Source organism: Myotis myotis, unplaced genomic scaffold (genome assembly GCF_014108235.1).
Source record: "Myotis myotis isolate mMyoMyo1 unplaced genomic scaffold, mMyoMyo1.p scaffold_m19_p_20, whole genome shotgun sequence".
In the NCBI taxonomy this organism is placed as follows: domain Eukaryota; kingdom Metazoa; phylum Chordata; class Mammalia; order Chiroptera; family Vespertilionidae; genus Myotis; species Myotis myotis.
This window is the reverse complement of record NW_023416325.1, coordinates 16,902,480-16,916,594: the sequence shown is the minus strand read 5'-3', so window position 1 is coordinate 16,916,594 and position 14,115 is coordinate 16,902,480. Positions and strand designations below refer to the sequence as shown.

The window sequence follows — 14,115 nt, the reverse complement described above, 5'->3', positions numbered from 1 at the left end:
GTACAGCGCCCCCTGGTGGTCATTTTGGGGCCATTTTGCTCTAATGCTGGGAGGATTTCCAGGTAATTCATCTTTATTTACTTTTTATTGTGGTAAAAACACAAAACATAAAATTTACCATTGTAAGTATTTCTCTTTAAAAACATATTTCTATTGATTTCAGAGAGGAAGGGAGAGTGAGAGATAGAAACATCAATGATGGGAGAGAATAATTGATCCTCTGCCTCCTGCACACCCCCACACGGGATCAAGCCCGCAACCTGGGCATGTGCCCTGACTGGGAATCAAACCGTGACCTCCTGGTTCATAGGTCGACGCTCCACCACTGAGCCACACCAGCCGAGCGTTACTATGTCTAAGTGTGCGTTAAGTAGTGTTAAATACATTCACACTGTTGTGCAACCAATCTTCAGAACTTTCTCATCTTGCAAAACTAAAACATTGCACCCCTTAAACCCTAACTCCCCATCCCTCCCTTCCCCTGGCAACCACCATTTCCACCTTCTGTCCCTCTGATCGTGACTTCTCTAGATACTTCACGTAAATGGAATTAAACAGCATTTGTCCTTGTGTGACTGGCCTTTTTCACGTTGCATAATGTCTTCAAGGTTCATCCACGTGGTAGCATGTGCCAAAATTTCCTTCCTTTTTAAAGCTGAGCAACATTCCACTGCATGCAAACACCACATTCTGCTCAGCCATTCACCTGGCCGTGAGCACCTGGCTTGCTGTGAAAAGTGCTGCGGCGAACACGGGCTTCCGTGAACAGGTGAGTGACAGGTTGATTTCCACGGTTTGTGAGGGTGGGGAAGGGTGTTGGGGACCCGGCTCAGCTGGGGGACACTGCCTCCAGGGACCAGATGTTGGCATGTAGGTGGGTGCTGTTTCTAGCAGCTGCCCAAGCATGTCACGGAGGACCCATGCTTGTACTTGGGAATTGCCGTCCTGAGGGCGGTGGCTTTTGGGGCTCAAGCTTGGCCCTTATCCTTGCTACGTGACTATCGCACCTACAGACTTCATAGCGTGTTCGAGGCAAAGTTAGGGAGACTGGTGTGGCAGTGGCCACACGAGATTTCTGGAGACCCCAGCAGACTGCCCCTCAGGTCCCCCGAGCCCCAGTGGCCAGCACGGAGCCCAGTTGCTTAGAGAATCATCTAATACGCCCAGGTTGTGGGTTGATCCCCGGTCAGGGCACATACAAGAATCCACCAATGAGCGCATCAATAAGTAGACCTTTCTCTCTCCCCCAGCCCCTCTTTCTCTAAAAAGATCAATAAAAATCTTTATAAAAAGAAAACAAAGTTGTTCGAGGGCCGCCGGCTGGCTTTTCCTCCTCTGCTCCTGGTGAGCACGTGGGTTCGGCGTGGGACTAACAGCTTGCTTAACGATGCCTCACTGCAGGGATCACGATTCAGAATGAACCCCTCCCTGGACCACGTTACGGGGGGTCTGGGGGGGGGGGGGGACGCTTCCAGCATGCCCCACCGTGTCCTAGGACTGGCCTGCTTCCTGCTCAGGCGAATTTCATCCTGATGCCACACGATGGCAGTCAAAGCTGGGCTGCTACGGGCAGCTGCAGGAGTAGCCCAGAGGCCCCGCAGGGGAAAGGAGGGAGATGCCGGAGAAGGACTGAGAATGAAGGAGGAGGGTAGAGGGTGTGAGCAGGGAAGACAGAACTCCCTGTGGATGGCGTCCGGGAGCCACACCCTGGGCGGGCGGGGGGTGGGGGAGGGCTGGGATGCTGACTCTGAGTGCGAATTCCCCCACGCAAGCGGGTTGACATGAAATTGTTAGAGATCCAGTATTTTCCTTTAACAGGGGGAATGGGGAAGCAAGGGGGAAATCTAGGAAAGCAAGAACCCTCTCTCCTCTCCCTCCCCTGCCCCCCACCCCCCACATGCAGACATGGGGGGAAGGCAGCCACCTGCAAGCCTGGAGGACAGCCTTCACCTGCGTTACAGCTTTTATAAGAAACCGGTAATCCAGCAAGCAAGCTGCTTCTTGGAGGCCTGTGAGCCACTCTAACAAATGACTGAACCTGAGGAGGGCAGGAACCCTGGAAGCCCCGACTCGTGACTGGTCGGCAGGGGGGGCGAGGGGAGGGCGTCCTGTGGGACTGAATCCTCACCCTGCGGCCTCTGACATGAGGTCCAGGCGGACTGTGTCGGAGGTTAATTGAATTGTAGGACACCTGACCAGTGTTGGGGGATTGGCCAGCGTGGGGACACCCCTCCCCAGTCTGGGTGTCAGAAGAATGGAGGGCAGCCTCCTCCCTCTCACAGGTGACTCGCCTTCCCTGGACACAGGCTGGAGTCCCCAGTGGACCCAGCCCCGCAGCGCTCACTGCTGCCCCCGGGAGGCTGGTAACTGCCCAAACACAAGGCCACACATCCAGGGGCTCACAACGAGGCGAGCTCATTACCTCACAGTCCGTAGGTGGAAGCCCAGCAGGCCTGTCGGTTTCTCGGCTCTGGGTCCCCCAAGTCCGGATCAAGGGGCTGGCCGGCTGCGTTCCCGACTGGAAGCTCCGGGGATGCCCGGGTTCCAGGCTCGCCCGGGTTGGAGTCCGTTTCCATGTAACTGTGGGCCCGAGGTCCGTGTGTCATGGCTGCTGCCAGCTGGTGGTCATTCTTTGCCCACAGACCCTGGCTCATGGCTCTGCCTCTTTGAGCAACGCCAGCTCCTGCCTCTTCTCCCGCTGGAACTCTCACACCAGGTGGGGCAGGCTCTCTGCTTTAGGGCTGGGAGAGCGATTGGGCTCACCTGAGTAACCCAGAACACCCCATCCCAAGATCCTTAACTTTGCCACGTCAGGTAACAGTCGCAGGTTCGGGGTTAGGACGTGGACATCCTTGGGGGGTGGGGGGCTATCATGGTGCCCAACACACCCTACCTGCTTCCCTGGCCTCCTGTGGGCTTCGTGGCATTTTCTCTTCCCCTGTCAGCCATCTGCGTGGCTCTCATTCTCCCATTATTCCGGACATCATCATGGCCAGGCCTTGGGGAAGCGTCTCTCGGAAATCCCTCGGGCCCCCCCAAAACGGAGCCTTTCCCCTTCTCCTGGTGATGCCTTCCCGCTCCATCAACTGATGCCTCCCTCAGAACCAGAGATGTTACCCTGGCAACCCCCAGCCCGCCCCGCAGCGAAGGGACAAGGGCCTGGATTCGGCTCCTGTCTGAGGAGCTGCACCCAAGGGGAGCAAGCAGGGCCCCGTTGGGCCCCTCGGTTGGGTCGGGCCACTAGGATCCCCACATCCGGCTTCTGCCGACTTCCTCCCGCCAGGTCCCCTCTGAGGGGCCAGCTCACACCGGGAGAGCTTTTCACTTCCCCGGCTCATCCCAGGCACTGATGCCAAGAAATGGAGCTGGAGAGCCCGGCCGGCGTGGCTCAGTGGTTGAGCGTCGACCTATGAACCAGGAGGTCATGGTTCGAGTCCCGGTCAGGGCACATGCCATGGTTACAGGCTCGATCCCCAGTGTGGGGCGTGCAGGAGGCAGCCAATCCATGATTCTCTCTCATCATTGATGTTTCTCTCTCTCTTTCTCTCTCCCTCCTCTCTGAAATCAATAAAAATATATTTTAAAAGAAAAAAAATAAATAGAACTGAAGAGTGACAACATTTTGTCTGCTCAGACGGGACCCAACTCAGTCAGAGGAGCCTCATGACAGAGCAGCTATGGCTCCCAGCCTACGGGCTCCAGAAAGTCCTTGTACCCACGAACTCTCCCCACCCGTGGTCTCCTTCGTGGTCTGCCCATCGAACTCTTCCCAAGCTCCTCCTGGGCCATTGGCCACTCGCCACGTGTGGCCCTGCTTCTGGTCATCCCTGACTTTCTCTGATGTCAGTGGGGCCCTCACTGCCAGGGTAACGGGAGTGGACTATGGGCCGGAATCTTGACCTTGAACCCACTCTCCAGGTTCGTCGCCCTCTGAGGCTGAGAGAGGGCGCGCCCTTCCACCTCTGGCCTCCTTCCTTTGCCATTCTCTTCTGAAGTCTGTCTGGGCTACACGTTTTCTCTGGAACGTTCAACTTTCTAACTCAATTCCTTTTGCTTATTTTTTAAAAAATATAGTTTATTGATTTTTTACAGAGAGGAAGGGAGAGGGATAGAGAGTTAGAAACATCGATGAGAGAGAAACATCGATCAGCTGCCTCCTGCAAACCCCCTACTGGGGATGTGCCCGCAACCAAGGTACATGCCCTTCACCGGAATCGAACCTGGGACCCTTCAGTCCGCAGGCTGACGCTCTATCCACTGAGCCAAACCGGTCAGGGCTCCTTTTGTTTATTACTAGCCTTTTCTTGGTTGTTGTTTGGCAAAAACACTTCATGAATGGTGCTGTGTGCCTCGCACCAGCAGGGCCACCGTGTCTGGCGGTCCTTCTCTGGCTGCTGTGATGAAACCGTGGCTCTGGGAGGGGACAGTCTGCCCCCAGCTGCACGCCATCAAATGGATTCATCCGTTGGTAATCTCTGCCCGGATCATTTGTTTCAATGGGAGTTGCAAAATGGTGGCTTCTAATGTGCCATCCCTTCCACATACAGCAAATGCAAGTCTCCTGTTCCAAATTGTTTTCCTTAACAGTCATGGCTGGGTGTGTTTGCCTCCTGAAATACAATTTGTGCAAGAAAGGCTGGGTTTAAAGAGTTCCTCTTCATTGCTGTTAGTTGCCATTTTTTTTTTTTTTTTGAAAAAAGGGTTGGTGCCCTTGTTACTCCTCATGATGACCAATGACCACTCGTTTCTTTCTTTTTTTTTTTTTTAATATATTTTATTGATTTTTTACAGAGAGGAAGGGAGAGAGATAGTTAGAAACATTGATGAGAGAGAAACATCGATCAGCTGCCTCCTGCACATCTCCTACTGGGGATGTGCCCGCAACCCAGGTACATGCCCTTGACCGGAATCGAACCTGGGACCTTTCAGTCCGCAGGCCGACGCTCTATCCACTGAGCCAAACCGGTTTCGGCTACCACACGTTTCTTGATCACTGTGGGGTCTTCCTTGTCTTTGCTTTTGAGGAGCTTCAGTGTCTACTGAATGCTGAGAAGACATTGGCGGGGAAGACGAATGGTCCCTGCCTGCCTGTGAGGTGCCTGGGGAAGTCACTTAGCTCAGGGCTGTAAATGGCCCTTCATGTTTGTTTAAGGTTAAGTAGGTGTCACGGTCCCGCTGGGTGCATGTTCGCCTGGGAGGAGGGGGCGGTGTCTGATCGCTCCCTCTCTATGTGTCTAGGGCACGTTTGTACATCTTGAAGGGAATGGTACCTAGTTGTAGACTGAGTAGATGCCAACTTAGGGTGGCCATTCTTTCATTCTGTGTTTTCTTCGAGACGGGAGCAGTGGTGCGTTCTAAAACCAACCTTCAGACACCAACTGGGTGCCTACAATTCAATTCAGTTCAATCCTGACCCTCCCCGGAGTTAGTGCAGACCCCACAGTTCAAGGGCAAGGTCCCAAGAAGATGGCTCCCACTTCACTTCAGATGCCAGTCACAAGGGGGGTCCCCAGACCACTTGCACTTCTGTCTAACTTGACTCCAAATTCAAGTTCAGTAATTCACCAGAATGACCCGTAGAACTCAGGAAAGCACTCTACCTGCAGTCACCGTTTTATTGTCAAGGGCACAGAGGAATAGCCAGGTGAAGAGGAACATCGGGGGTGAGGTCTGGAAGGGTCTTGGGCAAAGGAGCTTCTGTCCCGTGGAGTCAGGATGTGCCATCTTGTCAAGACATCAATGCATTTACCGACCAGGAAGCTGCGCAAGCCTGGCCGTCCAGAGTTTTTATTGGGTTTCATTAGGGAGGCAGGATTGATTCAATCCTTGGCCACAGGCTTGAGCTCAGTCTCCAACCCTCTCTCCTCTTGGGAGTTCAATCCTCTAATTTCTGGCTTCCTCTTTCTGTCATGGCCAACACCTCCCTTGAAAGGTAAGAGGCCAGACCTCATGAGCATAAACTCCTGGCTGGCTGGCAGGGGCTCATGAATACAAGACGCTCCTATGGGAAACTGCAAGGGTTTTGAAACTCTGTGCTAGGAACTGGGGGTAAAGACCAGACATATCCTTTTTTGTTTGTTTTTAATCCTCACCCGAGGACCTTCTTCCCACTGATTTCTAGAAAGAGTGGGAGGGAGGGAGGAGGGGGAGAGAGAGAAACATTGAAGTGAGACACGTCGATTGGTTGCCTCCCACACGTGCCCCAGGGGTGGGGAACCTTCAACAAAGGTATGTGCCCTTGACTGGGAACCGAACTCACGACCCTTTGATCTGAGGGCCTACGCTCTAACCACTGAGCAACGGCCAGACATTTTCGTTTACTACATGGCAGTTGGCATACATGACAGTAATAAGACTTTCAGAGGATACATGTGAGGTTAAAACACTTAGATCTTCAAGTACCTTTGAAGGAAAAGCCAGAGGATAAAGCCTTTAGATTTGGCAAGAAGATACTCATGGGTGGGGGACTAGGGTAGGCTCGGAAGGAGGAAACAGGAGATAAATATATCTCAACAGTTGTAATCCAAGGCTTAGGAGAGTTTGAGATCTTAAAGAGGCTGACTTACTACTGGCTTAGGAGACCTTCCATCAGCAGGCACAGGTAGGGTTTGCGCCCAGAGGGAGGAGGGTGAGGTGGGAGATTATGAAAGCAAGGTCACTGGCTTATGGGAACCAAGGGGCAGGGCAAGAGCTTCACGCTCAGAAGATGGAGAGGATCCGCTTCTGAAACTGGAAGGAAAAGGGAGGAGCTAATGGGAAAAATACGGATGAGAGCAAACATTTTTAATAAAGCAGGCCACTCACGGAGTGAGGGCCCAGCAAGGCGAGAGCGTACGAGACTTTCTGGGAAGGACCTGGCAGTCTTGATTTGAAGAGGCGTCCAAGAAACCAGGGAAGGAGTTTGGGGGTGGGGGGTGGGGAGAAGGGATCTGGGATACGCGTTTACACAGTGAACTGATCCTTCAAAGGCACTTGTCAGGTGACCTCGAGAAGTTTCTCCGAGCATTTTCAGTCTAGGATTCCGCGCCTTCTGGACGAGAACATCTCGTTGATGACAGGACCGACACCAGCCCCACAGCTTCCCGGTGTCTGCACCGTCTAGAAAGAAAGAAGCAGACATGTGAGAATCATATGGATTCTGAGCATTCAAACCCCTTGGTTAAAAGGGTCACAAAAAAAAAAAAAAGAAGGAAGTATATCTGAGAGGGTAAAATATTACCAGGGATAATTTTGGGGTGCTTGTTGATAGCACAGATCTTGACAACTACAGTTGACCCTGGAGTGGAGTGGAGAGGGTTGTTCTTTCATAGCAGGCGATTTGGCCCCCATGGGACATGAGGCAATGTCTTGAGATATTTTTAATGGTCACAACTGGGTGGTATCAGTGGGTGGAGATGGGATGCTGCTCAACATCCCATAATGCACACGACAGCCCTGCGGTGAAGAATTACCTGGCTATCTGGCCCAGGATGTCACTAGTGCCGAGGTTGAGAAACCCTGCTTTGACGGGACCTTGAGCAAGGTCCTGGCGGGAGAACCAAGTGTACAGGTGGCAGGTGTCCTGGTAAGAGGAGCACTAGGAGCAGGTGTGGCAGACGCTTGGTGCTGACCCAATCCCATCCGTGGCGCACCCCGCCCCCCCTTTTAAGTAGCAGATGCCACAGGACGGTCTGGGCACTGACATGAAGAGAACTTGCTGGATGAGGCTTCTGAGAAGATGCCCTTGAGCAGGTATCTTTCCCCTCCTGTCCTTCCTGCCTGGACCGCGAACCTGCCACCTGGAGGTCCGGAGGCCCTTTCCGGAGACATCGTCACATCGAGGGGGTAGGGACCAGGGATGCCGCTCAGCATCCGACACGGCCCAGGACAGCCCCCACCACAAAGAACGATCCAGACGGAATGCAGATGGTGCCACAGCGGGGAAACTGCTCACGGGGAAGCACAGTGGAGCTGTTAGGGGCGTCCTGGGGGCCTGCCTTGGGATTTCTTATAATGGAAAGAATCACAAACAAACAAATGAACAAACAACGCCCAAGCCCCTGACGTGGGTGAGCTGTCACTTGTGGTTGAATAAAGTCCAAGTGGCGACAGCAGGAGAAGCTCTGTGATCGAAGCCTGTCACGGAGCCATCCCCAGACCACGCTGCCTGGAGGGTATTCTTACCGGCACTTTCCACGACGGGACGGGACCTCCAGTTCCGTCCTTGAAGCAGAGGGAGGAGGACAGCCATTCGGCAGCTTCGTTCGCCAGATGATGCCAGCACCAGCGGTTCCCTCCGCCCACGTCGCCGGTGGGATCGGCCGGATCCAAGATGACCGGCCTGTACGAGGGGTTGGAGGCGTTAGGGGCCTGCTTCTTAGAGTTAGTGGTCTCAGGGTTGGGGGCCCATCCTCCTCTTGGCAATAAAACAATGTGTCCTTACTACTTGGACATCAAGAATTCAGTGTACTAATACTGTGCAAAGTAACCTTCTGGAATTAAATAATAATTGTCGAAAAATGTTTTGAGCCCTAGCCGGTTTGGCTCAGTGGATAGAGCGTCGGCCTGTGGACTGAAAGGTCCCAGGTTCGATTCCAGTCAAGGGCACGTACCTTGGTTGCGGGCACATCCCCAGTAGGAGGTGTGCAGGAGGCAGCTGATCGATGTTTCTCTCTCATCGATGTTTCTAACTCTCTATCCCTCTCCCTTCCTCTCTGTCAAAAATCAATAAAATATATTTAAAAAAATGTTTTGAAAGCTACTAATTATTATAGACGTGAGGGCATCTTCTCCAAACCAGGCCAACTGACTGATGACGCATAATCATAACCCAATGGAATGTTACTAAGTCGGCCACTCCCATGGTAGGCAACCCAGGGTTTCCTGTTCTCTCTTTCTTCTTCTCTAGACTCTGTCCATGCTCCTTCCTTTTCGCCCATTTCCTTTTCTCTTGCTTCCGCTGTTTTTGTCCCTGGCTGGTGACTCTGAGCAGCTGAACGGAGATGCCTTCTTATCCTTGAAGGATGAAGGTTTGGTGGGATGCGGTGCTGGAAGGGGAGGTGAAACCTGGCCGTAACAAGCCTGTAGGATCCATCAGCCTATGAATGACACTTAGTTCTCAGGACCACACTTGCCCCGCCTCGTAGGCGGTAACGAATTCCACTTCTCCTTGTGACCGAGAAAGATGGATGCCACACAGGGGCCTGGAGCCTGGGGCCTCCTCTGTTCCTTCTGGGTGACATTTCCTCCCGCCTCCCGGGGGCTGTATCTCCGCAGGAGGCTCTGTTGGTTGGCACCCCCTCCCGCAGTTTCACAGGAGGAGGATGAATCAGGCCCCCACAGGAAGAGAAGCCAGTTCGCGGAGGTAGGGGTGGAGGGAATCAGGTTAAGGAGAGGGAGGGCAGGGGAGGGGAGGGGCACCTGGGTCTCTGGAGCTGCTTCAGCAGGAAGTTCCTCACAGTCTCATTCTCAAAGTTGTAGTTGACCGTCCAGAAGACACAGAGCTGCTGATAGCGGGTGACCAGCTCCAGGACCGTCCGGAAGCCTTGGGTGGTGTCAAAACTTGTGGCCCCACTGCCCTGCTCCCAGGCGTAGATGGTGAGCAGCTCCAAGGCGTACTTGGGGGGCAGCGACCCCTTTTTCTTCAGTCTCCTTTCACACTGAGGGAAGAGGGAGATCGTCAGATGATACTGGCCGAGGCAGGGAGGCGCACGGTACATTAAGGAGCCACGGGGGGCAGCGGAGTCCTGGGAGGCCATGTGGGTAGGAGTGGCCTGGGGAGGTGTGAGCAGGCTGTGTGTGTGGGAGTGGCCTGGGGAGGTGTGAGCAGGCTGTGTGTGTGGGAGTGGCCTGGGAGGTGTGAGCAGGCTGTGTGGTGGGAGTGGCCTGGGAGGTGTGAGCAGGCTGTGTGTGTGGGAGGGGCCTGGGGAGGTGTGAGCAGGCTGTGTGGGTGGGAGTGGCCTGGGAGGTGTGAGCAGGCTGTGTGTGTGGGAGTGGCCTGGAGAGGTGTGAGCAGGCTGTGTGGTGGGAGTGGCCTGGAGAGGTGTGAGCAGGCTGTGTGGTGGGAGTGGCCTGGGGAGGTGTGAGCAGGCTGTGTGGTGGGAGTGGCCTGGGGAGGTGTGAGCAGGCTGTGTGGGTGGGAGTGGCCTGGGAGGTGTGAGCAGGCTGTGTGGTGGGAGTGGCCTGGGGAGGTGTGAGCAGGCTGTGTGGTGGGAGTGGCCTGGAGAGGTGTGAGCAGGCTGTGTGGGTGGGAGTGGCCTGGGGAGGTGTGAGAAGGCTGTGTGGGTGGGAGTGGCCTGGGGAGGTGTGAGCAGGCTGTGTGGTGGGAGTGGCCTGGGAGGTGTGAGCAGGCTGTGTGGATGGGAGTGGCCAGGGGAGGTGTGAGCAGGGCAGGTCTGCAGGCATTCACTTAGCCTCTCCTGGGCAGCACACGGAGGCTGCTCTGTTGTGATTTGACCATCCATGACTTCCTAGGCTTATATTGTGGCCACCGTGTGCTAATGATGGGGCCGGGCATTTTGCTGACGCCATTCTTAACCTTCCCAGCCACCCCAAAAGCAGGCGTGGTGATTGCGGGTTTAGATAAAGCCACGAGGCTTCGGGAAGTGGAGTGACCTGCTCCAGGTCAGCCTGTAGCCTCAGCCCTGGGAGCACCCTGTGGCTGGCGGGGTGTGGAGGGATCTCTCTAATGTTCTGGGCTGGGAGCCACAGAGCTCAGGCTTCAGCTCAGGTTTCGGGGAGCCTGACACAGAAAGGAGACAGTTTAGCAAGAACAGTTATCATGCTGGGCGCCTGCTGTCGAGAAAATACTCAGAAACGACCCTGTCTGCAAGACGTGATAAAAGTGAAGGCGGGCCCTGGCCGGTGTGGCTCAGGATAGAGCGCCAGCCTGTGGACTGAAGGGTCCCAGGTTCCATTCCAGTCAAGGGCTCATGCCTGGGTTGCGGGCTCCATCCCCAGTAAGGGGCGTGCAGGAGGCAGCCTATCAATGATTCTCTCTCATCATTGATGTTTCTATCTCTCTCTCCCTCTCCCCTCCTCTCTGAAATCAATAAAAAATATATTTTTAAAAAAAGTGAAGGCGGGCTAACCAATACTATAGAAAACGCAGCCCCTGGGACCACCTGTAGCTCCCACCTGCCTCCAGGAGACGGCGTCCGTGTCTGTTAGGTAGGGGCTGGAGCAGCAGGAAGGCTGGGCTGGCACCTCGGAGGCATGCAGAGCCCAATGGCATCTGCCCGGCGGGCAGGGTCACTGGCATTCCTGCAGAATGCTCTGGGGGGCAGCACAAGGGCCAAGGGAACCCCAGGTAGCAGCTTTGCTGGCAGGAGGTGATCTACACCCAACCCCCCTCCATGGGGCTAGTGAAGGGGTCCCCCACAAAGGTCCCAGCGTGAAGGTGGCTGGGCCCCAGCCTGGAGAGTGTGGGCGCGGAGACTCGGTAGGTGCCAGTGTCACCGTCCCATGCAGACCTGCTTGTACCAGTGTTTCACCAGGCGAAGTAAATTCTTCAGCTTGGTGGGCCGGGAGCTGACGAAGTCTCGCTGCAGCTCTGTGAAGCAGGCAGAAAACTCGCCCCCCGGGGTGTCCGAGTGCTGTTCGTACTGAGCAATGAGCTTGGTGTAGACTTTCCAGAGAGGTCCCAGCTTCTCTATGTGGAGGAGAGAGAATGACAGGATGCCTCAATCTACAGACACAGGAAGTAACCATTTCAAAACATGTCTGACAACTATAATTCAGTTCTGGGAAACTAGTTTGAATTCTATTAGTGTACGTGTAAGGTATTGGGATCATCTCTAGAGTAATGATATTACCAATGATATGGTCTGTATCTTTATTAGTGGTATTATTATTATTATTACTAGAGGCCCGGTGCACAAAATTCATGTGTGGGGGGGGGGTGGGTTACCCTCAGCCCAGCCTGCACCCTCTCCAATCTGGGACCCCTCAGGGGATGTCTGACTGCTGGTTTAGGCCTGATTCCCGATCCGAGACTGCTGGCTCCTAACTGCTCATCTGCCTGCCTGCCTGCCTGATGGTCCCTAACTGTCCCCCTGATGGCCTGGTCATCCCCAACTGCCCCTCCCCCCTGCCGGCCTGGTCGTCCCCAACTGCCTCCCTGCTGGCCAGGTCACCCGTAACTGCCCCCCCTGCCGGCCTGGTCGCTCCCAATTGTCCCTCCACCAGCCAGGTCATCCCAAACTGCCCCCACTGCTGGCCTGGTCGCCCCACACAGCCTGCTGTTCAGTCATTTGATCGTCCCTCACTAACCCCCCTGCTGGCCTGGTCGTAGCCTGCTGTTCAGTCGTTTGGTTGTCCCTCACTAAGCCGCCTGCCAGCCTGGTCGCCCCACGCAGCCTGCTGTTTGGTCTTTACTGTGATGGAGTCCCAGACAATTTGCATATTCCTCTATTATTAGTATATATTATTATTTTGGTTAATCCTCTCCCCAGGATACTTTTCCATTGATTTTAGAGGAGTGGGAGGGAAGGGGAGAGGCAGAGAGAGAATATCATTGGTGTGAAAGAGCCACATCAACTGGTTGCCTTCTGCACGTGCCCCAATGGGGGGGCAAGGAGCGAACCCACAACCCAGATATGCGCCCTTGACTGGGAACGAACCTATGACTCTTTGGTACGCAGATCGACGCTCTAACCACTGAGCCATGCTGGCCAGGGCTCCCTGGTTTCTTTATTGCCGTGTTATGTTTCTGTCACCCATGAATTGAATTTGTAAGGGACTTTCGTTGTTGTTGTTGTTAATCCTCTCCCTAGGATATTTTTCCATTGATGTTTCAATCTCTCTCTCCCTCTCCCTTCCTCTCTGAAATCAAATTACACACACACACACACACACACACACACACACACACACATAAAACAAAGAAAAATAAGAAAATGTATACAGGTATAAGGTGCACTGAGTTCTCCCTTATCTCCAGGGGACACGCTCTGAGAGGCCCTGTACATACAGAACTCTTCATGTGAAGGAAGCACTTCATGCTTCTCTCTGGCATGTCTGAATTACCAGCAACACTACTCCTGGGCTCTGGGGACATTGTGCGGTGAGTAAGGGTGCCTGGGACACAGCCCGGTGATACGGCAGGTGGTCTGATCATCTACGGCCACTATGGGCCTACCGTGCGGGGAGCATGCACAGCGCGACACGCGGGACAAAGGGAGGAGTCACATCCTAGGCCGCACGGAGCGCCATTTCCTCACGCTACTCAGAATGGCATGCGATTTAAAACCGATGAGTTGCTTACTTCTGGCATTTTCCACTTCATATTTTCCAACCGTGGTTGATCACGGGGAACTGAAACCAGGAAAAGGAAAACCATGGATTGGGGGTGGGGGGTGGGGAGGCTACTTATCCAGGGTGTTGCTGCCATTACGAATGCCACCTGTGGGGGCCCTGGCCCCATGACCCATTCCTGACCCATTCCTGAGCCTCGCGGCTTTCTCTCTACCCGCTCCCACCATCATTCCAGACCCTTCCTCCCCCAGGAGCGAAGGTGTGGGGGGCCTCACCCAGCGCATTAAATGCCGGCAGCACATCGAAGTCAACGCTCCCGTTGAGATGTTTGGATTTCAGAGAGAAGCTCAGCACCCTGGGAGCCTCCCATTTGGAAATCTCAAACGTCACCTCCACGTCCTGATCGGTCACTTGCTGCTGGTGGGCTTCCAGCTGGTGTTTGATTTCCTTGATGACGTTGTAGCGCTCGGTTTTCTGGGAGGGGAAGCTTGTCAGCGAGTCCACGAACACGACGAGGTCGGCGTCAGAGCCGGTCCTGAGGGCGGTGCCTTTGCCGGACGACCCTGCCTAGTGAGGAGGACAGGCAGGATGGGAGACAGCGAGAGCCCCTCACCCCCATGGGCTCCCACGGGTGGGACTGAGTAAGGAGATTCCAAGTTGGGGCCCAGTGAGGGCTGAGCCCCCAGCAGACTGTTTGCTTTTTCACACGAATAGAACAATGGGGTTCCGAAGGCGGCGATTCTCACACCCTTGGAGGTGCGTATGTACACTCCCGGGTTGGTGATAAATGACCCCCAGGTCTCAAGTCAACCTCCTGAGCTTGTCTCCTAGCCTGAAGCCCGCTTCCCTTTCCATTCTCGTGGCCTGGAAGGAATCCAACGG

General features: G+C 54.5%; 1 protein-coding gene across 1 annotated transcript in view; it reads right to left on the bottom strand.

Moving 5' to 3' along the window:
• Positions 1-6,196: 6,196 nt before the first annotated feature.
• The window catches only part of OAS3 (2'-5'-oligoadenylate synthetase 3), a 46,645-nt gene continuing 38,726 nt past the window's right edge, over positions 6,197-14,115 (bottom strand). The window contains 6 exon segments of the mRNA XM_036354410.1: positions 6,197-7,010; positions 7,012-7,098; positions 8,164-8,320; positions 9,400-9,638; positions 11,451-11,629; positions 13,509-13,800. Coding sequence (XP_036210303.1) covers positions 6,963-7,010; positions 7,012-7,098; positions 8,164-8,320; positions 9,400-9,638; positions 11,451-11,629; positions 13,509-13,800 — 1,002 coding nt within the window. The 3' untranslated portion in view covers positions 6,197-6,962.